General features: G+C 41.5%; 1 protein-coding gene across 2 annotated transcripts; it reads right to left on the bottom strand.

Annotated features, from left to right (window-relative positions):
* Positions 1-184: 184 nt before the first annotated feature.
* On the bottom strand, positions 185-24,246 carry LOC117668272 (zinc finger protein with KRAB and SCAN domains 5-like). Of its 2 annotated transcripts, none has more exons than XM_034422048.3 (6): positions 24,091-24,246; positions 8,564-9,161; positions 7,692-7,809; positions 3,760-3,842; positions 3,060-3,186; positions 185-1,203 (listed from the first exon to the last, which is right to left on the bottom strand). In XM_034422048.3, exons 2-6 carry the CDS (start codon positions 9,002-9,004, stop codon positions 617-619), a joined length of 1,356 nt encoding a protein of 451 aa, XP_034277939.2. In that variant the 5' UTR covers positions 9,005-9,161; positions 24,091-24,246; the 3' UTR covers positions 185-616. The 2 variants fall into 2 exon arrangements, with proteins under 2 accessions (XP_034277939.2, XP_060540786.1); XM_060684803.2 differs by lacking the exon at positions 24,091-24,246 and adding an exon at positions 20,195-20,318.

Here is a 24,246-nt window from a genome sequence, read left to right as displayed (position 1 = left end):
AAATCCTTCCATTCCCCACCATCCAGTCAGAGCTGAAGAAGCTTCTTGGATGAATAGTGAAACATCTTCAAAGAAAAACCAGAAAGTCTAGTTACCTATTGAAAAAGCACCTTTGGGAAAACCAGGATCTTGGATGACCGAGAATCTCCATAGACATACGTTGAAATGAATTCACTAGCTGGGATTCTAGTTTATTTATTTATTCATTCTTTCAGTTAGTGTTTAAATGCTGCCCAACTCACCGCGAGTTGTTTCTGGCTGGCTTACAGTATTGAAAAAAAAAAAAAAAAAACAGATATAAAAGCATTTAAGATTAATCATTAAATAAATCCAATCTCTCTCTCAATTCAGAAAACTAGCTAAAAAGAACTCCGGGAGATTCATGTTGGGGCGGGAAAAAAAAAAAAAGAATCCATATCCACATTTCATGTAGCTGCCCAAAAAAAAAAAAAAAAAAAAAAAAGAGGCTATTTATAGAGATTTGTCAGAGTCTGTACCTAAAGCTTGAGGTACTTTCCACGATGAAGATAACCATCAGTTTCTGCCCTGCACAAAATTTTGCTGTTTCGGAAGCTTTTGGATTTTGAACGCGGCGGCCTTTGCCGCTTCGGCACGTTTAAATTTTGTGGCTCCTTCGATGAGAATGGAGAGTGATGCTATGACTAAAACTCTTCCCGCACGCCATGCATTGATAGGGTTTCTCCCCCGTGTGGATGCGTTTGTGAGAGGTCAGGGTTGCCAGTTGACTGAAGCTGATGCCACATTCGTTGCATTTAAAGGGCTTCTCCTTGGCGTGGATTCTTTCGTGTTCGTGCAGGAGAGACCTATGAGCGAAGCTTTTCCCACAGATGGGACACGTATTCATTCTGGGTTTCTGAGGTAATTTCCCTTGAGTGGGCGTTTCAGGAGAATCCATGCTCTTCGAAACAAAGGCGGTGTTTCTCATGCTCGGTTTTGCTTGGATTGGCGTTTTGCAAAAGTTCCCGCTTGCGGACGCCAAAGGTGCGTTCCCCGGATATATTTGGGGGGGCCCCATTACACCTTGCATAGGATTAATTTCCGAAAGAGAGAATTCGTCCCATCTCATGACCTTGACCCGCTCCTCCGTTCCCTCGCTCTGCAGTCCCTCCTGGGTGGATCTGGCTCTTTTTAAGGACACTCTTTGTGATTCATCCTCATCCTCATTCCACCATGCCTCCCTCCCTAGAATAAGAGAAAACCAAGAGAAAACATGGGGGGGAAAGGATCAAATGAAAAAAAAAGAGAGCTAGGTAAGGTACCACATTCAGGCGAGAAAAACCAAATGCAGATATACCATTAATTAATTAATTAATCAATTAATTAATTAATTATTGTTTAAATTTATATACCGCCCTACTCCTGAAGGACTCAGGGCGGTGAACAGCCAAAAGATAAAACACACATAATACAAAATTTAAAAACAATATAAAAGCCCATTAAATAATTTGGCCCAAACACCATAAGTGGAACCTCACTCGATACCATGTTTCCCCCAAAATAAGACCGGGTCTTATATTGATTTTTCCTCCAAAAGACGCATTAGGGCTTATTTTCCAGTTAGGTCTTATTTTGGAGTACTAAATGCGTCTGTCTCACTGACAATCTTAACTGGGCCTTATTTTTGGGGTAGGGCTTATATTACGAGCATCCTGAAAAATTATGCTAGGGCTTATTTTCTGGTTTGGGACTTATTTTCGGGAAAACAGGGTAGCAGTAACTATGAGAGGGATCTTGGAGGCCTAGTGGACAATCACCTAAATATGAGTCAGCAGTGTACTACAGCTGCCAAAAAAGCCAACACAGTTCTAGGCTGCATCAACAGAGGGATAGAATCAAGATCACGTGAAGTGTTAATACCACTTTATAATGCCTTGGTAAGGCCACACTTGGAATACTGCATCCAGTTTTGGTCACCATGATGTAAAAAAAGATGTTGAGACTCTAAAATGAGTGCAGAGAAGAGCAACAAAGATGATTAGGGGTCGGGAGATGAAAAAATAATATAAAGAACGGTTACTGGATATGTCTAATTTAATGAAGAGAAGGACTAGAGGTGCCATGATAGCAGTGTTCCAATATCTAAGGGGCTGCCACAAAGAAGAGGGAGTCAAGCTATTCTACAATTCATTTAGTGACCATTCAAAGTTACAATGGCCCTGAAAAAAAAGGATCTTATGACCGTTTTTCACACTGACAACCTTTGTAGCACGACCAGGAGTTCAATCCTGATCGGCTCAAGGTTGACTCAGCCTTCCGTCCTTCCAAGGTTGGTAAAAATAAGGACCCAGATTGTTGGAGGCAATAGGCGGACTCTGTAAAACTGCTTAGAGAGAGCTCTAAAGCACTATGAAGCGGTATATAAATCTAAGTGCTATCTCTATTCTCACACTGCCTATAAAATCCAACACATTTGATTCTGAACACATTTTTGTTCCTCAACAAAAATTTACTGCTGGTCCCGCAGCGGTAACGGTAAAAACGCAGAAGCGATTGTGCTGCTAAAGACGATGACTTCAAGCCTGTTGTCTGTAGAGATTCTCAGTCATCCAGGTCATGGTTGTCCCAAAGGTGCTTTTTCAAGAGGCAACTGGACTTTCTGGTTTTTTTTTTCTTTTGAAAGTCCAGTTGCCTCCTGAAAAAGTACCTTTGGGACAACCACGACCTGGATGACTGAGAATCTCTACACACTTTTTAGCTATACAATTTGGGATGAATCCCCTTGGAATGGTGTGGAAGTAGGAATGGAATTCCAAAATGAGGAAAAATTGCAGATTACAGGAACCATTTGCACCACTCAGGTGACCCTGAGGACACAGATAGACCTCCAAGTGCTTCAAGGACCCTCCAAAAGGATGCAAATGACCAGCTGTCTGCAAGGAATATAAATCCTTCCATTCCTCACCATCCACTCAGAGCTGAAGAAGCTTCTTGGATGAGAAGCGAAACGTCTTCAAAAGAGAAAAACAAGAAAGTCCAGTTGCCTCCTGAAGAAGGACCTTTGGGTTCAAGCCTGTTGGGATACAACATGGAGGACTCACCCAAAGAGGTCATGTTTTGGTAATTCTCCACCATGACCTCCAGTTGCAGGGCCACCTGGCTTGCATTCAACAAAGGACACTCTTCGTCTGTGAAATACACAGCCACGTCCTCAAAAGACACCGGAACCTGGAGAAGAAAAAAAGGAAAAGAGGGAGGAGACGAAAAGAAAATGGAGAGAAGGAGAAAGGGGTCAGTGCCCACCCAGGAAAATGTGCAGTGGCTGACCCATTTTGGTCCCCCCCAACCCAGGGGTGAAATGCTCCCGGTTCGGACCGGATAACCCGATCCGGTAGCGATGGAGGCGGGTGGTTCGGAGAACCGGTAGCAAAAATCCCTCCCCCACCCAATTGCCCAGCTGAGCCGCGCAATTCATCAGAGGCTTTTTTTTTTTTACTTTTAAAAGCATTTGTTCTACAACCTCTTCGGCCGAAGAGGTTATAGAAAAAATGCTTTTAGAAGTAAAAACAAAGCCTCTGCCGATCAGGCAAGTAAGCTGGGATCGTCAGAGGCTTTAAAAGCATTTTTTTAACAACCTCTTCAGCCAAAGAGGTTGTAGAAAATGGTTTTAAAAGTAAAAAAAAAAAAAAAGTTGGTCACGCCGACTCAGTCATATTACCTCCCCCCCCACCAAGCCACACCCACAGAACCGGTAGTAACAAAATTTACATTTCACCACTGCCCTGACCCCTTTATTCTTACCATAGCTGGCTGGGCTGAAGCAGACCACTCTCTAGAAACAACAGCAGACATATCCGGAGGCCTCATCAAAGATTTCTCATTGCCTGTATATGGACAAAAATGTAGTGGAAAGTGGTTGTTTCATTTGTACAAGAAAAAGGCCAATCGGAACAAGACCAGGGGTGAAATCCAGCAGGTTTCTGGAGAAACGGTAGTGGAAATTTTGAGTAGTTCGGAGAATCGGCAAATGCCACCTCTGGCTGGCCCCAGAGTGGGGTGGGAATGGAGATTTTGCAATATCCTTCCCCCTGGAGTAGGGTGGAAAGGAGATTTTGCAGTATCCTTCCCCTGCCACGCCCACCACACTACGTCCACAGAATTGGTAGTAAAAAAAATTGAGATTTCACCACTTGACAAGACCCTATCTGGAGACACTACAAAGCCCTTGTTTTTCTTGGATTCACACAACTCAGGAGATGTTCCAATAAACCCTGGTTTGTTTATTTCAATATGGGCTTCTTTTCCCAATATCCTCGGTAGACAGCTGACCCTCCAATCCATTGGAGTCCGCAAAGTTGCAGCGACAGAAATGAACATTTTAAAAAATTCTTCTGCGAGCCTTTTATTGAACAGGTCTTCCTCCACTTACAACAGTTTGCTTAGTGACTGTTCAAAGTTACAATGGCGCCAAAAAAAGTGACCGATGACAATTTTTCACACTTATGGCTGTTGCAGCATCCTCCATAGTCACAGGATTTACATTCATATGCTTGGCGACTGACTCATATTTATGACGGGGGCAGTCTCCCGGGATCATGCGACCTTCTGACAAGCAAAGTCAATGGGGAATCCAGACTCACTTAACAACCGTGTTACTAATTTATCAACTGCAGTGATTCACTTAACCAATGTGGCAAGAAATGTTGTAAAATGGGGGCAAAACTCACTTAACAAATGCCTCAGTTAGTAACATAAATTTTAGGCTCAATTGTGATGGTTAAGTCAAGGACTACCTGTATTGTGATATTTACCATATTTTTTGGACTATAAGTTGCACTTTTTTGTCTCCCAAAAAGGGGCGAAAATGTCTGTGCGTCTTATAGACCGAATATTGCTGAAGCCCCACCCACCCGCCAGCCATTTTTTGGCCTCTTCATGCCCTGTTTTCAAGCCTTTTTCAGATGTTTTTTGGGGCCCATTTTCAAGGCTTTTTTCGGCCTGTTTTTGAGGCTTTTTTCGGCCCATTTTGGGGGCCTTTTACAGCCCATTTTTGGGGCTTTTTCGGCCTGTTTTTGGGGCTTTTTTCAGCTTGTTTTTGAGGTTTTCAGCCCATTTTTTCGGAAAAAAGGGCTGAAAAAAACCTCAAAAGCAGGCTGAAAAAAGCTCCAGAAACAGGCCGAAAAAAGATTGGAAAAGGGCCGAAAAAAGGTAGGCCAAAAACTTTTTTTTATTGTTTTCCTCTTCTAAATTTAGGTGCGTTTTATAGTCAGGTGTGAGAAAAACGTTTGTCACTTTTCAGTGCCGTTGTAACTTCAAATGGTCACTAAATGAATGGTTGTAAGTCGAGGATCTCCTGTATTTATATTTTATTTCCATGTTTTATGGTATGTAAAGCTGATCAGTGATGGAAATAAAGCACCTCACCTCTCCACACATTTTAAGCAATTGGGAAATATGGTATATCTGAACTGAAAAGAGATTTTCAAATTTTACTGACAGACTTGGCTCGTAAATTGTATTTCCCTTACAGCTTCCAGATACAGCGAGTCCTCGATTTACAACCACAATCGAGCCCAACATTTATGTTGCTAAGTGAGAAATCTGTTAAGTGAATTTTGCCCCATTTTACGACTTTTCTCGCCACGCCTGTTGAGTGAATCGCTGCGGTTGTTAAGTTAGTAACCCAATTATTAAGTGAGTCTGGATTCCCCATTGACTTTGCCTGTCAGAAGGTCGCAAAAGAGGATCACATGACTCCGAAGATCCAGCAACTGTCATAAATGTGAGTCAGCTGTCGAGCATCCAAAAGGAAATCACATGACGAATGGTCGTTAAGTCACTATTTTCAGTGCTGCTGTAACTTCGAATGGCCACTAAACAAATTGTTAAATCAAGGACTACCTGTGCCTTATTTCTACTGTACAAAATAAGTGTGCATTTTATTTTTTTTACAATTAACTATATAACTTGCTAAGGAGAATTGTCTTTTATCATAAAGCTGTGACTAGCAGGGACTTCTGCACAGAGGGAGGTATTGAACATCTCAAGATGGTTTCCACAATCAAAGCTCACTGCAGTTAGTATATATTCAGTGCAGCCTGGAGGAAATCCCTTCAGAAAATGGCGGGAAGGATGCCTACAGACAAAAAGATGCAGTCGTACTTATACGTTTCCGGAAAAGAGAAGAAAATGATGCAGCCATACGTATGTGTAGGTAATAGATGATGTAAGCATGAATAATGAGCAAACTTCAAGTTACTTCCCCGCCTTTCAAGGAGAGAAGCAACCTAGAACTAAGGAGAATTTTCCTGACAATTAACCAGTGGAACCACTTGCCACCAGAAGTTGTGGGCGCTCCATCACTGGAGGCTTTCCAAAAGAGACTGGACACCCATTTGTCGGAAAAGTATAGGAACTCCTGCTCGAGCAGAGGGTTGGACTGGAAGACTTACAACATCCTTTCCAACTATTATTTTATGTTCTTTCTACTGTTACTATCCTCAGGGAAGAATTATTGCCTTCACAGAAAGAAAGGCATCAGTTGTATTGCCATAGCAATTGTGAGGAGAACTGAAGACTTCAAGGTTGCCTCAATGAGCGCACATTCCTTCTATGTTTCTATCTTGCTAACACGCTCCCACCTTTCCAAAGGCTGATTTGCCTCAATTTTGCACACATAAAAAGGGGGATTAAGGGTTCGATTGTGCAATCTTGGCCACCATCTTGATTTTTTTTTGACTCCTTCCCCTTTGCAGACATCCTTGATCATTATTTAAGGACAGCATGTCTCAACCGTGGCAACTTTAAAGAGCTGTGGATTTTAACTCCCGGAATTCTTCAGGCTGCCATATCTTATTTTAAGTCCACATAATATTAAAGTCGCCAAGGTAGAGAAAAACAGACTTACGAGTTTAAAAGGCTCTGCGTCTAATAAAGGAGAATATTTGTTGTTCAGGGTTGAAATGAGGAGTCCTTGGTGCTCTCTGAGGTTGGTTGTTTTCTTACAGACATTTCATTACTCTAATTAGGTAACATCATCAGTGCTAGTCCTAGCACCGATATCCTAGTCGTAGCACTGATGAAGTTACCTAGTTAGTTAGTTAGAGAAGAGCAACAAAGATGATTAGGGGACTGGAGGCCAAAACACATGAAGAATGGTTGATGGAATTGAGTATGTCTAGTGTAATGAAAAGAAGGACTAGGGGAGACACAATAGCAGTCTTCCAGTATTTTTGAGGGGTTGCCAACAAAGAGAAGAGGGAGTCAAGCTACTCTCCAAAGCACCTGAAGGGAGGACAAGAAGCAATGGGTAGAAACTAATGAAGGAGAGAAGCAATCCAGAACTAAGGAGAAATTTCCTGACCGTTAGAACAATTAACCAGTGGAACAGCTTGCCTCCAGAAGTTGTGAATGCTGGAAGTTTTTAAGAAGGGATTGGACAACCATTTGTCTGAAGTGGTGTAGGGTTTCCTGCCTGAGCAGGGGGTTGGACTAGAAGACCTCCAAGGTCCCTTCCAACTCTGTTATTCTAATTTTTTAAACGTCTGCGAGAAAACAACCAAGCTCAGAGAGCACCAAGGACCCCCTCAAGGTTCTGCATCTTTTAAACTTCTTTTTTAACCAAACATCTGAAATTCACCAGGGCTATCCCGGTTTGATAATCCAGAAGTTCTCTCTCTGCCCAGAGAGATGGAAGACCACGACCATCTATCTATCTATCTCTTGATTCTTACCCTGCAATACGGCATCTTCATTCTCTAAGATCTGCTTGAAGAACTGTCTCTGTCCTGCGTCTGAGGGAGCCTCCTTCTTAATTTTGGGGAAATCGTTAGAAGCATCCACAAACAGGCCCTGCAAAGCAGTACCAGAGATCCATACAAGGTGGGAACAGGAGAGCAAACAAGACCTCTCTTTTAAGGATCTCACCCCAACCCACCCCCGCAACAACTGTGCAGCTGTGTATTCTCATTCCCTTGGAGCTAGCAAGGGGGGGGGCAGGGTATAGCCTGTATTCCTCCCCAGCTTAGCTCTTTGGCAACAGCATCTGGAGGCTCTGAATCAGATCCTGGTGGAAGGCAGTGACCCAGAGACAAAGCCACTGCTGCCTCTGCAGCACAAACATCTCAGAATCTCCAAATGAACGCTGACCAAGATCCTCCATGAGCCACACGCCTTAGACCAATGATGGCGAACCTATGGCATGTGTGCTGGAAGTGGCATGCAGAGACATCTCTCTGGACACACCAGCCGTTGCCCATGGCTCTTACGGGTTCCGGCACGCTGCTCTTCGCATGCCAGAAACTGGAAGACCCGGTGACCGGGGCACATGTGCATGCCGGAAACCGGAAGCTCAGCTCTCCGGCACGTGCACGCGCGCCGGGGAACTGCTCTTCTGGTTTGTGGTGCTCCTGCGTGTGCGCACCAGGGAGCTGCTCTTCTGGTTTCCAGCACTCCCCCATGTGTGCATACCGACTCCTGTTTCGGCACTTGGTGCCAAAAAGGTTCGCCAACACTGCCTTAGACGTAACGTGAAGCCTTCCCGAGCTGGAATGTGACTCAAATCACTTCACGGACTTTGAAAATAGCACCAAAAGGCTGCCCTCACCTGGATTTTCGGCTTCTTGTCTTCTGCTTGGCTCAAGAGGAAGCCTTCGGCCAGGGCCACCGCTTGAGAACAGGTCTCCGCTCCACATTCTCTGATCCAGCTCTTCATGTCAGGAGGCAGGATAGTCAAGAACTGCTCTAAGATCACCAGGTCCAGGATCTCAGCTTTCGTATGCTCTCCTGGCTTCAGCCACTGGCAACACAGATCGTGAAGCTGGCTGTAAACCCCTCGGGGCCCGGCACACTTCCGGTAGCGGAACTGCCTGAAGTGTTGGCGCTGGATGTAGGAGTTACCTTTCTCTTCCCTCAGGATTTTGTTTAGGTTTTTTTCCCACTGTTCCCCAGGGCTGCGAGCCTCAGGGATCTCGAGGCCCGCCACTGAATCCACAGCTTCCTCCTTCGATCCTTGGGTCATCACTGTCTCCAGTAAGATTTGAAACATCTTCTGTTTCAATGGCTTTCTTCCGGCAATGTCTGAATGGCTATAATTGAACTGAAAGTAAGTTGGTCTCTTTTTTTGGTGGGGTGGAAGTGATGGCACCACTCAGGAAGTCAAGGACTAAATTACAAGGCAGTCATAAACCGATGTTAGTATCTCTCTGTAAACAATGGAGAAGGAGACAGATCAGAGGCAGACGATACAACAAGTAATAAACAAGGAGTTCCCTCATACAAAAGCACAGGGCACATACTTTGCTTGGCTGATAGTCACATTTGAATGAACGAATAAATGATAATTACAGGTCCCAGATTCCCCAAATAAAAACAATAAAATAACCTGCAGGAAAATGAGAGACAAACAATGACACAATCTTCACAATAGACGCAGTAATTGCTCCCCAACTGTCTTATGGCAGTAGTATCCAACCTTTTTTTGGCCATGCCCTACCTAAGCAGCTCTAAAATCCTGATGCCCCCCCCCGACATATAATTCTTACTTTACTCAAAAAGTGAACTCTATTCACGCGGAGGAAGCCTAAAAGGCTATTAACTTGGTTTAAACAAGGTTCAAATTGCCCCCATTAAAAATCAAATTGCCCCCCTGTGGGACGACGTTGGGAACCACTGGTCTATAGAGATTCTCAGTCATCCAGGTCACAGGCCCTATCTAACAAAATGAAATTCAATGTAGAGAAAAGTCAAGTCTCACACTTAGGTAAGAAAAACCAGAAGTACATATATAGACTGGGTGAAACCAGGCTTAATAGCAGTAAGTGTGAGAGAGATCTTGGAGTCATAGTGGACAACCAGTTAAATATGAGCTAACAGTGAGGCGGCAGCCCAAAAAGCCAATGCAATCCTAAATTGCATTAACAGAGGGATACAATCAAGATCAAGGGAGGGCCTAATACCACTCTACAAAGCCTTAGTAAGACCACACCTAGAATACTGCATCCAGTTTTGGTCACCACACTATAAAAAAGATGTTGAGACACTAGAAAGAGTGCAGAGAAGAGCAACCAGGATGATTAGGGGACTGGAGGCTAAAACATACGATGAACAGTTGCAGAAACTGGGCATGGCTAGTCTAGTGAAGAGAAGGACCAGGGGAGACATTTTTTTAAAAAAATTTGATTTATATGCCGCCCTTCTCCGGAGACTCAGGGCGGCTTACAATGCGTTAAGCAATAGCCTTCATACTTTTATATATTTATACAAAGTCAGTTTATTGCCCCCATAATCTGGGTCCTCATTTTACCTACCTTAGAAAGGATGGAAGGCTGAGTCAACCTTGAGCCTGGTGAGATTCGAACTTGCAGTAATTGCAGGCAGCTGATGTAAGTGGATGTTAATTAGTCTGCTGAGCCACCAGAGCTCTCCTCAAATATTGGAACACGTGTTAGCAGTGTTCCAATATTTGAGGGGCTAACACAGAAAGAAGTATTTAATGGTTTTTCATTCATTCAGATCTCGGATGTCTTCTGCTTGTGTTCCCTTTATTTTTTTGATATATATATATAAATATAAATATATAAATAAATATATATATATATATATATATATATATATATATATATATATATATATATATATATATATAAATAAATATATAACACATAAGTAAATATACAATACCAACGGCAGGTTCTTCCAACGTGGTAGAGAGTACAAGCAAACACAGGCAGAGGAGAGAAGAGTTTCAGTTCAGAGTTGCAGACTAGTTTTTTTGCTTTAGCACAGACTCAGAGCTTTAGTACAGAAGTTAACTTAAGACACACCCAGGCTCCGAACTGTTTCAGTTCTGAAACAGCCCTCATTGGCTGACTTAGTTGCTATGCCTAGACATTGGCTGACCTTGTTACTAAGCCCTATTCCAGTTCACGAATATACGCGGGACAGAAACTGAACAAGGAGAGATTCAACCTGGAAATAAGGGGAAATTTTCTGACAGTGAGCACAATCAACCAACGGAACAGCTCGCTTTCAGAAATTGTGGGAGCTTCATCACTGGAAGCTTTCAAAGAGAGACTGGACTGCCATCTGTCAAAAATGGTGTAGGCTCTGCTGGGCAGGGGATTGGATTAGATGGCCTACAAAGTCTCTTCCAACTCTGTTAATCTGTACTTATTCCTCTCTGTGGCTGTTCCAAAGGTGCTTTTTCAAAAGGCAACTGGACTAATACAGTCCTTGGTTATATAAACAGAGGCACAGAATCAAAATCACGTGATGTATATACTGACACACACACACAAACATATATACACACACACACATGGAATACAGCATTCAGTTTTACAAAAAAGACAACATCTACAAAAAAGATGTTGAGACTTTGGAAAAATGCAAAGAAGAACAACTAAGACGATCAAAGGCCTGGAGACAAAATTCTATGAAGAACGGTTACAGGATTTGGGTTTGGCTAGTCTAGAGAAAAAGGATTGGGGGGGACATGATAGCATGTCAGAGTGCATACAGTGTGACTACTTGAGACAACCCAGGAGCAATAACAGTAAACAAGGTTTCTAATATAAACAGTGATTTATCTTTACAAAAGAATATATACACACACGTACTAGGCAAAGGTCAAACAATCAATCAGCAGCTACAGCAGGGAAGAACACATGGAGAGAGAGAAACGCCCTCACAGGGGCCTCTCTTATAATACAGCTTCTTAAAGTGGTAACAGTCAAATAACCCTGCTGACTCATTCCTCATCATTGCATCATTTTTTTTTAAAATTTGATTTATATGCCGCCCTTCTCCGAAGACTCAGGGCGGCTTACAATGTGCTCAGCAATAGCCTTCATCCTTTTGTATATTTATACAAAGTCAGCTTATTGCCCCCACAACTGGGTCCTCAATTTACCTACCTTAGAAAGGATGGAAGGCTGAGTCAACCTTGAGCCTTGGCGAGATTCGAACCCTGCAGTAATTGCAGGCAGCTGGTCTTAATAACCACCTTAATAACAGGGTGCCTTAAACCCCTCTACCACCAAGGCTCTTGGTAGTATTATGGCAGCTGTTCAGCTATTAAATCATTACCTTGACATAGCAATCTTCCAGTATTTGAGAGGCTGACACAAAGAGGAGGGAGTCAATTTATTTTGCAAAGAACCAGAAGGCAGGACAATGGATGCAAACTAACCAAGGAGAGAAGCCACCTGGAATTGAGGAGAAACTTCCTAACAGTGAGGACAATTAACCAGTGGAACAGCTTGCCTTCAGAAGTCCTGGGTGCTCCATCACTGGAGGTCTTTAAGAAGAGACTGAACAGTCACTTGTCTGGAATGGTATAGGATCTCCTGCTCGAATAGGGGGCTGGACTAGAAGACCTCCAAGGTCCCTTCCAGCTCTGTTCTGATTCTGATTTTGTTTATCCTTGAAGGCATTTCACTTCTCATCCAAGAACTGAAGAAGCTTCTTGGATGAGAAATGAAACGTGTCAGAGCTTGTAGAGATCCAGCTAGCAGACAAGCAAATGATTCAGCGAGATTCATTATATAGAAGAAACCTCTTTATATACTGTAGGAAGAAATATCCTTCTGGGTTCAGCTCCAAGTGGGGAAAAAGACACTGGAAACATGGAGACTGCTTGGAAAGATGGTTTAATGGTCACATGGCTTGAGTTCCTGAACAGAAAAGGGGCAAGACGCTGCGAGTCCCCGGATTTTATGCCCTCTCTGGCTTTGAACTTCCTGGGGCCCAGAAAGAGTATCCTGATTGGTTGTCAGACTCGCAGGGGGTGGGGTCTTAGCTAGCCTTGCTGGCTGATGTAATCTTCCCAGGTGCCATGTGGTGAGTTTCTGTTGCTAGATGGGTCCCATTGTGTTAGTTTCTGTTGCTAGATGGGTCCTATTGTGTTGCAGATGATGGTCCATTGACAAAGATTGAGTTTCTTCCTCTGGCCCATTGACAAAGGGTGGGGGCAGGAAGATGGGAGCTGCTTCGTCTTTAAAACATGCTTCTCCATTTCTCATCCAGGGAAACATAATATTCTGCCTTTTTAAAGTATTCTAAAGTATTTCTTCTAGGAAAGGGGTGGGTGCTAACTTCCTACATATACAATAATATAAAACATGATGCATATATTCAATACCCATGCAGCTCCTGCAACATGGTAGAAAGAAACAGCAGCAAGTACTCTCAGACAAAGACCAACAAACTCTCTCACAGCACAGAACAGTTAAGCTAAGCCACGCCCAGGCTCCAAGCAGTCTCACATGGCTCACACAACAAATTCTGTGTCTCAGTCACCAGTTCCCATTGGCTGACTTGTTGCCATGGCTATTCCAGTTCATAAATTCTTATATACTGACCAAACATCTTCAAGGAAAAACGAAGTCCAGGCAGTCCCCAATTATTTTGCCAAGTCACCAAGCCACACGTTCTGCATTTGGTGATAAGATCTTGCTCTGCAAGTTTCATATAAAATTTAGCTACTCATCAATCATCAGAAATCAACTGCTGTAATTTAAGTGTTGGACTAGGATTAGGAAGTTGCTGGCTGAAGTCCCCATTAGACCATGGATCTCTTTTCCCACCTTCAGGCCAGTTTATCTCCATCTCTCTGACCCATCTCACTGGGTTGTCACGTGGATAAAATTAGGGAAGGAATGCCATGCAGGTAGTCCTCAATTTATGTCCACAATTGAGCCCAAAATGTATGCCGTTCAGTGAGAAATTTGTTAAGTGAGCTTTGCTCCATTTTACGACTTTTCTTGCTGCATTTGTCAGGCGAATCATTGCACCTGTTAATTTAGTAAGATGGTTGTTAAGTGAATCTGGTTTCCCTATTGATTTTGCTTGTCTTGCTTGAAAGTCACAAAAGGGGATCACATGACCCGGGGACCCTGCAGCCGTCATAAATATGAATAAACTGACATGTTCAGAAGCTAAAAACTATTGGAATAAAATTAAGATATGAGGATTGTGGGGGCAATAAGCTGATTTTGTATAAATATACAAAAGTATGAAGGCTATTGCTTAACGCATTGTAAGCCGCCCTGAGTCTCCGGAGAAGGGCGGCATATAAATTAAAGCAAAAAAAAAAAAAAAGATATGTCTGGAAGAAATGATACAGCAACGTATTGATTTAAAACCAGAGCTATTCCTACTGGGTATCCTCCCAGAAAAAATTAGTAAAGAAAATATTTATTTGAATATACATGTAATAACAACTGCAAGGATTGTTTATGCACAAAATTGGAAAGCAGAGAAAATACCTTTGGAAGGAGAAGTTATTAAAAACATTTTAGACTGTGCAGAAATGACTTTGATGATTAAAGAAAGAGAAGATTCAGAATACTTTAACATATGGAATCAATTTTACTATTGGTTAGAAAAGAGATATAAATAAGTAAATCAATAGTTATGTATAAAAAATGTTACAATTGGATCATTAGTGATGAATTGTTGTAATGGACTTGGCAAGAATGACGATAGAAAAAACAAAAAAAAGAAGAATTTTTGGAGACAACACCGAGATGTCACATGGAAGGAATGACTGATTTATTAAATGTTTGTTTGTCTAAAAAATATTAAAAAAAACTTGTTTTTTTAAAAAAATAAATATGAACCAACTGTCAAGCACCCGAATGTAAATCACGTGAGCACGGGAATGCAGCAAAGGTCATAAGTGTGAAAAAATGATCAGAGGTTGCTTTTTCCAACGCCATTGTAGCCTCGGTCACTAAATGAACAATCTCTTGCTCCTTTAATCTCCTTCTCAATAAGGGTGGCTGATATCCCCCAAATATATGTGGTAGATTGTAGCCCAGAGGAGGGAGGGGCTCTTTCCCAGGGAGCAAAGGGACAAAGAAGCTTGGAATCTCCGCTATGTAGGGAAAGGACAAAGGCCAATCACTCCAGGCTCTTCCTTTCACAGGCTGCATCTAATAGTTATACAAATGGGAGTTTTAAGTCTGGCAAGGTTTCATTCTTAACATACTGAACAGTGTAAGTTGCGTAACATACGCAACTTACACTGCGGCTTCTGCAACAACCCATTGCCACAGTTTTCCCTTCTCATCTCCGCCATATTTACAAACACATGCTCATTTGTGTTTTAATTAATCACTAATCATCTGTGATTTATATGTGTGTGTGTGTCATATGTATGTGCATATATGTGTATGGGTGTGTATATATATATATATATATATATATATACATATACATATACATATACATATACATACATATATATATATATATATATATATATATATATATATATATATAAATAAATTTTCTTACTTCTTCGTAGGGTTTATGTGTGTTTTTCTTCTAGCCAGGTTTTCCCTATGTAACCAAGGTTTTTTGTCTCCCACCTAGCAGTTAGAGCTTGCTAGCTGTTAGAAAGGAAAAAAGCCCAGAACCGAGTAGATGTGATTCTACTGAGCTGGAGCTACAAAAAGCCTTGGTTACGTAGGGAAAACCTGGCTAGAAGAAAAACATATACATACATACATAGATACATACATATATATATATTCTTTTGAGATCGGGCATCAGAATTTCATTTTTCAATGTGTGCCAGCCTGCTCACAGAAAAAGTGATAATAGAGGCTATCTTATCTGATTTGAAACACTAAACTGCAAAACAAACTCAATGCCAAGGCAGATCCCTAAAAAGAGAAATGCTGGGAAGTTTTCTGGCCTAGTTGAAGGAAAGACGTGTATTTACTGGTTAAATGTATTTGTACGGGCCTCTGAAACAGCTCAAGAGTGCCACCAAAACCTGTTTTTCCTTCTCAACTCTGCCACATTTACAAACACATACTCATTTTGTGTTTTAATTCATCATTAATCATCTGTGATTAATATATGTATGTATATTTGTGTATGTGGATAGAGAGAGAGATAGCATATGTGTATATGTATGTGTATAGACAGACAGACAGGCAAACAGATAATGTATACATATAAGCATATGTATGTGCATATATGTGTATGGGTATACATTTTTTCTTTTGAGAGCGGGCATCAAAATTTTATTTTTCAATATGTGCCAGCCTGCTCACAGAAAAAGTGACAATAAAGGTTATCTTATCCGATTTGTATATTTGTGTGTGTGGATAGAGAGAGAGAGCATATGTGGATATGTATGTGGATAGATAGATAGATAGATAGATAGATAGATAGATAGATAGATAGATAATGTATATATAGTGTTAGAGTTTGGAGTGATCCAACCAGCACACAAGTAAATAATTCACCAGGATTCATGTATAAAAGAAACTTCTTTATATACAGTAAAATAAAGCATGATGCATGTATACAATACCCATGCAGCAGAAGTCAGAACCAATAATCACAGAATCTATATTATCTCTGAAGCAATAATAATCCATACACACACACATACACATAAACTAAGCCACACCCAGGCTCCAAGACGTCTCCCCTGGCTCACAACAGATCCTGTTTCTTAGTCACCAAACAGTTCTCATTGGCTGACTTGTTGTTATGGCTATCCCAGCTCATAATTACACTGACGTTCATTTATAGAAGAAACTTCTTTATATACAATAATATAAAGCATGATGCATGTATACAATACCCATGCAGCAGAAGCCAGAACCAGAACTCAGAATCCATAATGCCAGGACAAAACTAACTCTTCTATACAGACCAGATAAGCTAAGCCACGCCCAGGCTCCAAGCCATTTCCCGTGGCTCACAACAGATCCTGTTTATTAGTCACCAAACAGTTCCCATTGGCTGATTTCTTGTTATGGCTATCCCAGCTCATAATCCCAGCCCAAGGCAGGAGATAAGTATTTGTTTGTTAAATTTATTTTCTATGGATCTCTGCAACACCCCAATTGACACCAAAACCTGTTTTTTTCCTTCTCATCTCCACCATATTTGCAAACTTCTTCCTTTGAAACTTTAGACTGCCAAACAAACTCAAAGCCAAGAGAAATTCTGGGAAGCTTTCCGGCCTAGCCCAAGGAAGGACTTGCATATTTATTTAAATTTATTTGTATGGGTCTCTGCAGGGTATCCTAGCCAGATCAGCTGCCTACTGCACCATCTGCTGCCCTCCCTTGAAGTGGGGGTGAAGATGAGGAGCAGCAGAAAAAATAAATTTTTTTCCTCCAAACCAGGGGTGGGTTCTAAATTTTTTACTACCGGTTCTGTGGGCGTGGCTTATTTTGTGGGCGTGGCTTGGAGGTCATGTGACTAGGTGGCACAGCTAGCTGGTCAGAATCATTTCTGGAAGGTCCTCGCACTTACGACCAGTCCTCGCACTTACGACCCGACTCATTTGTTTTCTTTTAACACTGATCAGCTGTAGGACGGCCCTTTGAAGCCCCCGGCAAGAGTTTAAACAGTTTTTTTCCCTCTAGTCATTAGCTGGGACTCAGGAGGCAGCAATAGATTGGGGGTGGGGCCAAATAAAAGGTAAGAATAACGTGGGGGGTGGGAGGGCGGGAGAACCGGTTCGGTGACATCATATCATCACCGCTACCGGCTTGGCCGAACCAGACCGAACCGGGAGGAACCCACCACTGCTCCAAACCCCTCACCTGCCCTTTCCCTTCGTTTTGGAGCATTCAAAATGCAGGCCTTCGATCCGGTAGATTATTGTTCTAATTGTTTGTAACTTACAATTAATGACAGTAACTATGATTTATGACCAATGATTTGCTGTTTCTATGTACACTGTGAGCTTGTGCACCGGAGACAAATTCCTTGTGTGTCTGTTCACCCTTGGCCAATAAATAATTCTATCCCATTCCCATCCTATTCCATTCCAACTCTATTTCTATTTTATCCTTCTCCTATTTTCTACTCTATATTCTATTCCTATTCCATCCCGTTCTCCCCTTTCTCTATTTCTATTCCATCCCTATTCTTTCTATTCTATGTTCTATTCCATCCCATTCTCTCCTATCTCTATTCTGTTCCTATTCTATTTTCTATTCTATATTCCTATTCCCATTCCATTCCAACTGTATTTTTATTGTATTCCTATCCTGATTCTATTTTCTATTCTCATTCCACTCCACTCCACTCCACTCCACTCTTTCTTTCTCTCTCTCTCTCTCTCTCTCTCTCTCTCTCTCTCTCTCTCTCTCTCTCTCTCCTATTTCTTCTTCTATATTCCTATTCCTATTCCCATTCCATTCCATCTCTATTCTATTTTCTATAGTTATTCCTATTCCTATCTTGATAGGTGGGCAAAAATACCAAATTCAATCTAAACATCTGACTAATTGTGTGCCCAAATGTAATCATGTATAATACATTCTTAATTTCCTTTGACTAATCCTTCACCTAATAACTTAGATCGCCGAAAATTTTCTTTATTTTGAGATTTATCTCGAAAAGTTGCATTTTGTAAATCCGCCTCCTCAAATGATGCATGCAGGATTTTTATTATTTCAAAAAGACCCAGCAGCCCCCAGAAGGAAGAAAACAGGAGTCGTCTACAAAACATACAGTGAAAGGACGGCAAACGACCCATGACACAAGGCAAGCAGGACAGAAGACTAAGCACATCCATCCATGAACATCATCAGGGGTGGACAACTGTGGCCCTTTTACAACTTGTGGACTTCAACTTGTGTTAGTTATCACCTTTAAAGCGCTCCATGGCTTAGGACCTGGGTACCTACGAGACCGTCTTTTGCCACCAATAGCCTCCCACCAACCAGTTCGTTCTCACAGGGAGGGACTACTCAGGGTACTGTCAGTCAAATTATGTCGACTGGCGACTCCCAGGGGGAGGGCCTTCTCTGTGGGGGCTCCAACCCTTTGGAATGAACTGCCCCCGGAGATACGGAATATCCCTGATCTCGGTGCTTTCTGCCGTGCCCTCAAAACCCTGATGTTCCAACAGGCGGGGCTAAACATATGAACATGTGAATGTTTTTAAAATGTTATCTAATTTTAGGTTCTATTTAATTGGGCCAAACTATGTTATAATAATAATTTTAATTAGCAATTTTATGCTGTTTGTGTATCTATATTTTTCTTGACTGTACACCACCTTGAGTCCTACGGGAGAAAGGCGGTATAGAAATATAATAAATAAATAACTCCCAGAATTCCTGAGACAGCCAAGCTGGCTCAGGAATTCTGGGAGTTGAAGTCCATGGGTTGCAGGATGGATTTGATTTAAATCGAGTTGATTTAAATCACGATTTAAATCATGATTTAAATCACTAGTAAAAAGGCTTGATTTACATCAACTCGATTTAAATCATAATTTTTAAAGAGCAACTGTCATCTCTGCTACTCCTTTGACCCACTGTTGACTCACCGATAGTCCCAGTGTTGCAGAATATACAGCCTCATGCTACATAACTAAGCTCCATTTCATGCTGAATAAACTAAATGATTTATGTATCTTAAATAGAAAACTATCTTACGATAGATTTTTACCCCAAAAGTTTTTTTATTAAAATAAATTTGATAAAAATAAAAAAAAATCCGATTTAAATCAAAAAAATCCAAAATCTGATTTTTTTTGATTTTTTTAAAAAAAAATCATTGATTTTTATCCACCCTGATGGGTTGTAAAAGGGCCACAGTTGCCCACCCTTTGAATGGATGATCCAGGAGAGGTCCAAACCTGGAAATAAGGAGAAATTTTCTGAACAGGGAGAACCCCATGGGACGGAAGTTGCCTTCAGATGTTGTGGGAGCTTCATCATCACTGGAGGCTTTCAAGAAGAGATAGACCTCCCATTTGTCAGAAAGGGTGTAAGGCAGGGGGGTCTTCAAACTTGGCAGCTTTAAGACTTGTGGACTTCAACTCCCAGAATTCTCCAGCCAGCATAGCTGGCTGGAGAATTCTGGGAGTTGAAGTCCACAAGTCTTAAAGCTGCCAAGTTTGGAGACCTCTGGTGTAGGGTCTCCATCTTGGGTGGGGGGTTGGACTAGATGACCTACAAGGTCCCTTCCAACTCTGTTAATCTGTATCTATTTCTATTCTATATTCTCTTGGGCCACCAGAATGCAGAGCCCGGCCACAGGAGGAGATGCTGAACGCCAGGGGGGAGAAAAAATAAAAATAAAAATCTGGCTCCATAAACACTAAGTGATACTACCCCAACTAGGGCTCGCAGCGACTGGTCCCTCCTCCCCCCCATCAGCCCAGCCCAGCCCGCACCGATCCTTCGCTCCCCGACCCGAAGTGCTCTCCAGAGCCGTCCCCCCCCCTCCTTCGCCCACCTACCGTCACGCGGGGGAGCCCCCAACGACGCCGCACGTGCCGAACGCGAACGGTCTTTTTTCCTCCGGCGAACGAGGAGGGGGGGGCCGGAAACGGCTGAACCCCATTCCCATTTCCGCCTCCATCAGTGGAGCGGGGGGAAGCTCTCTAGGAAGCGAAACTCGCTCGCTTTAACCCTTGGAGGCGCCGCGCTCTCCCTAGCGAGGAAGGCTTTGGCCAGCGGGCTAAAAAAGACCGCAGTTCCCATCATCCGCAGCACATACACTCCCCCCAAGTCGGAAAGAAAATAAGGAGCCTTCTTTTTCTTTCTTTCTTTCTTTCTTTCTTTCTTTCTTTCTTTCTTTCCGTGGCAACGGTCATTCCTTTTCGTTGCCACGGCAGGGAAGGCGAAGGGTTAAGGGCGTTGGGCGGAATTTGCAAAAAGCGACAAGGTGAGATTTGAGCAAATCTTCCCTCGCTTTTTTTTTTGGGTTCCTGTCAAAAATCAAGCGACAAAGGAAAAAGTTTTTGGCAAAGTACCAAAAAATAAATAAATAAATAATCAAATTTAAAGTAAAAAAAAAAATTGAGTAAATAGAAACGAATTAAAAATTAGAAATTAGAGAAGAAGAAGATCAACAATATTATAAGATATGGGACTTATTTGATCAATGGCTAGATAAAAAAAATATGGAAATGAAATATGATAGAGATCTTTATAATACAAGAATTCTAGAATTATATAAAATTATACATTGATATTATACAATTATAATACAATTATACATTGTATTAATTGTATTATTATACAATAATAATACAATTAATTATTATACAATTATACAGTATTATTATGGGATTGATTAAGAAGGATGAAATGAATGTTATAATTTTTTAGTTAACTGGGGGATTTTAAATTGGACTTTTAATGCTATTTAGCGATATTGTTTTTATTGTCATTTTATACTTGTGAGCCGCCCCGAGTCCTTCGGGAGAAAGGCGGCATATAAATTTTAATAAAATAAATAAATATAATATAAATTAACTCAAATCTTAGAATATTTTATATAAAATGAGGGAAGAATAGCTATAGGTAAACAAAGACTAATGAATATATAGACATATATTAAATCGATAATGTGAGAATTTAGGTAAACTGTAAGCTATGAATATGATGAAGACACACAAAGGACTTGTAACCAACCGACACACTGTGTAAATTGAAGGTGGTTTTATGTTTTTATGTATGTCTGTTTAAAAATAAAATGCCTTGGTAAGGCCAAAAAGAAAAAAGAAAAAAAAAAAAGAAATTCAAGAAGCAACTTCTGTGGGGTTGTTGTTTTTTTTGTTGTTGTTACTGCCGTTCTAAATGCATTTATATTTTATCAAGAAACAAGGGATGGAAACTGATCAAGCAACTAAGGAGAGATTTCCTGACAGTGAGAACAATTGATCAGTGGAACAACTTGCCACCAGACATTGTGGGTGCTTCATAAAATGGAGGCTTTCAAGGAGAGACTGGGCAGCCCCTAGTAATAATGTGGATAAAAGAAAGGAATCATATAGAGTCAGATACATGAGCTCTAAAGGACCCTCTCTATTCACATTATTATAAGGGGAAGACGTGCTTAGATACATGAACTCTGAGAGACCCTCTCTATTCACATTATTATAAGAGAGAAAAGTGCTTGCTTGAAGATTATATTAAAAGTCAGCTAAACCCCATTAATTGGTAATATATCTTCTGATGAGACCTATATGTCACGGAAAGACAGCCATATGGAATACATCTGAGTGACCTCACTGTGAAGGACACAAGGATATATATGTTACAAAGAGTTACTTAATCCAATAAATTTGCCCAAGGACAGCAGTAAATTTCCCATTAGCAACTACAAGCACTTAAGAAAGGTTGTCTAACTAAAGATAATCTTATAAACTAAAATAATGGTTTACTAATGGTTTAGTAATTAGGAAATGGGTCAATTATCATATGACAGATGTGTGTTAGCCATATATGGAGAATGTATGATCTCATGTTAACCATATATGGAACTCACCGAATCCTTTGTCTTAGAAATGTATAAAAACAGTTGTATCAGAGTTCTTTCCTGGTTCAAAGCTTCAGGTACAAATCTGGCTCTGAACCTTGTGCAATAAAACTGTCTCTGGCTGACCCAGGAATGTTGTTTGGTCCCGTCATTCTACAACAGTCTGAAATGGTATGGGGTTTCCTGCTTGAGCAGGGTTTGAACTAGAAGATCTCCAAGGTCCCTTCCAACTCTGTTACAGGAAGTCCCCACTTACAACAGTTCCTTTAGTGACTGTTCGGAGTTACAACAGCACTGAAAGAAGTGACTTAGGATCGTTTTTCATACTTACGAACGTTGCAGCACGTGATCCAAATTCAGATGCTTGGCAACTGACTCATATTTATGACGGTTGCCCTTTTGTAACCTTCTGACAAACAAACTCAATGGGGAAGCCACGATTCACTGAACAACTGTGTTACTAATTGAACGATTGCAATAATTCAATTAACAAGGATGGGAAGGTTCGTACAATGGAGCAAAAAATCACTTAACAAATGTTTCACTTAGCAACAAATTGTGGGTTCGGCTGTGGTCGTAAGTCAAGGACTACCTGGTATACTGTTACCTTTGCAAGAGTTTGAAGACTTGGAAGTCTTTGCAAAGCTTTACGATTTCTAAAAGTCTATAGAGGTTCTCAGTCATTCAGGACATGGTTGTCCCAAAGGTGCTTTTTCAGGAGGCAACTGGGCTTTTCTTGTTTTTTCGTTGAAGACGTTTCACTTCTCATCCAAGAAGCTTCTTCAGTTCATTATTGAACTGAATAATGTTTGATAAAACAAGAAAGTCCAGTTGCCTCCTGAAAAAGCACCTTTGGGTTTACTATTTCTATTTTGTCCATTCCAACCCCAGGAGAGTGAAATGGACATTTGTGTGAAATAGTACAGGTAGTCCTTGACTTACAACAGTTCTCATTTAGTGACAGGGGTGAAATGCTCCCGGTTCGGACCGGATCACCCGATCCGGTAGCGATGGCAACAGGTGGTTCGGAGAACCGGTAGCAAAAATCCCTGCGCCCCCACCCCATACCCAGCCGCGCGATCATCAGAGCCTTTTTTTCTTTTAAAAGCATTTTTTCTACAACTTCTTCAGCCAAAGAGGTTGTAGGAAAAAAAAAATGCCTTTAAAAGCCTCTGGCGATCCCAGCTGAGTTGTCTGATCGTCAGAGGCTTCTAAAAGCCTTGTAGAGGGTTTTCTACAACCTCTTAAGCTTGTAGAAAAAATGCTTTTAAAAGTAAAAAAAAAAAAAAGTTGGCCATGCCCACCCAGTCACATTACCCCCCCCACCGAGCCACATCCACAAGTAGTAACAAATTTTAGATTTCATCCCTGTTTAGTGACCATTCCAAGTTACGACGGCACTGAAAAAAAGCACCTTACGATAGTTTTTTCCTACTTAACAATCGCTGCGGCATCCCCATGGCCACACGATTCAAAATTCAGATTTATGACGGTTGCAGCATCCCCAGGGTTAACCAGATCAAAATTCAAACGCTTGGCAAACGACTCGTGTTTTATGACGGTTGCAGTGTCCCATAATCCGCTTTTGCGACCTTCTGACCAGCAGCCAATGGGGGAAGCCGGATTCACTTCGCAACCGTGGCATGAAAAGTTGTAAAACGGGGCAAAACTCACTTAAAGATAAATTTCACTTAGCAGCATCAAGGTTGGACTCAACATTGGGGTCGTAACTCGAGGACTACCTGTAGAGGGGGTTTCCTCCCTGAGCAGGGGGTTGGACTAGAAGACCTCCAAGGTCCCTTCCAACTCTGTTATTCCGCTAAATAATAATAATAAATAATAATAATAAAAAACAAAAAACCTCCAGACCTTTGATCGCCGCTCGCCTGATTAGCCCAAATCCAAGGAGAAAGCGGAGAAAGGAGGCATCTGCAGCCGGAGAGCAAAAACGGAGGGCGACGATGGAGAACGCCTTGTAGCGATTTAAAAGATAAGAGCGCGCGGATTCCTAGAGAGGCAGGAAAT

The sequence above is a fragment of the Pantherophis guttatus genome, chromosome 2 (genome assembly GCF_059756535.1).
Source record: "Pantherophis guttatus breed Tessera chromosome 2, ASM5975653v1, whole genome shotgun sequence".
Lineage (NCBI taxonomy): Eukaryota > Metazoa > Chordata > Lepidosauria > Squamata > Colubridae > Pantherophis > Pantherophis guttatus.
This window is presented reverse-complemented; position numbering and strand designations above follow the sequence as displayed.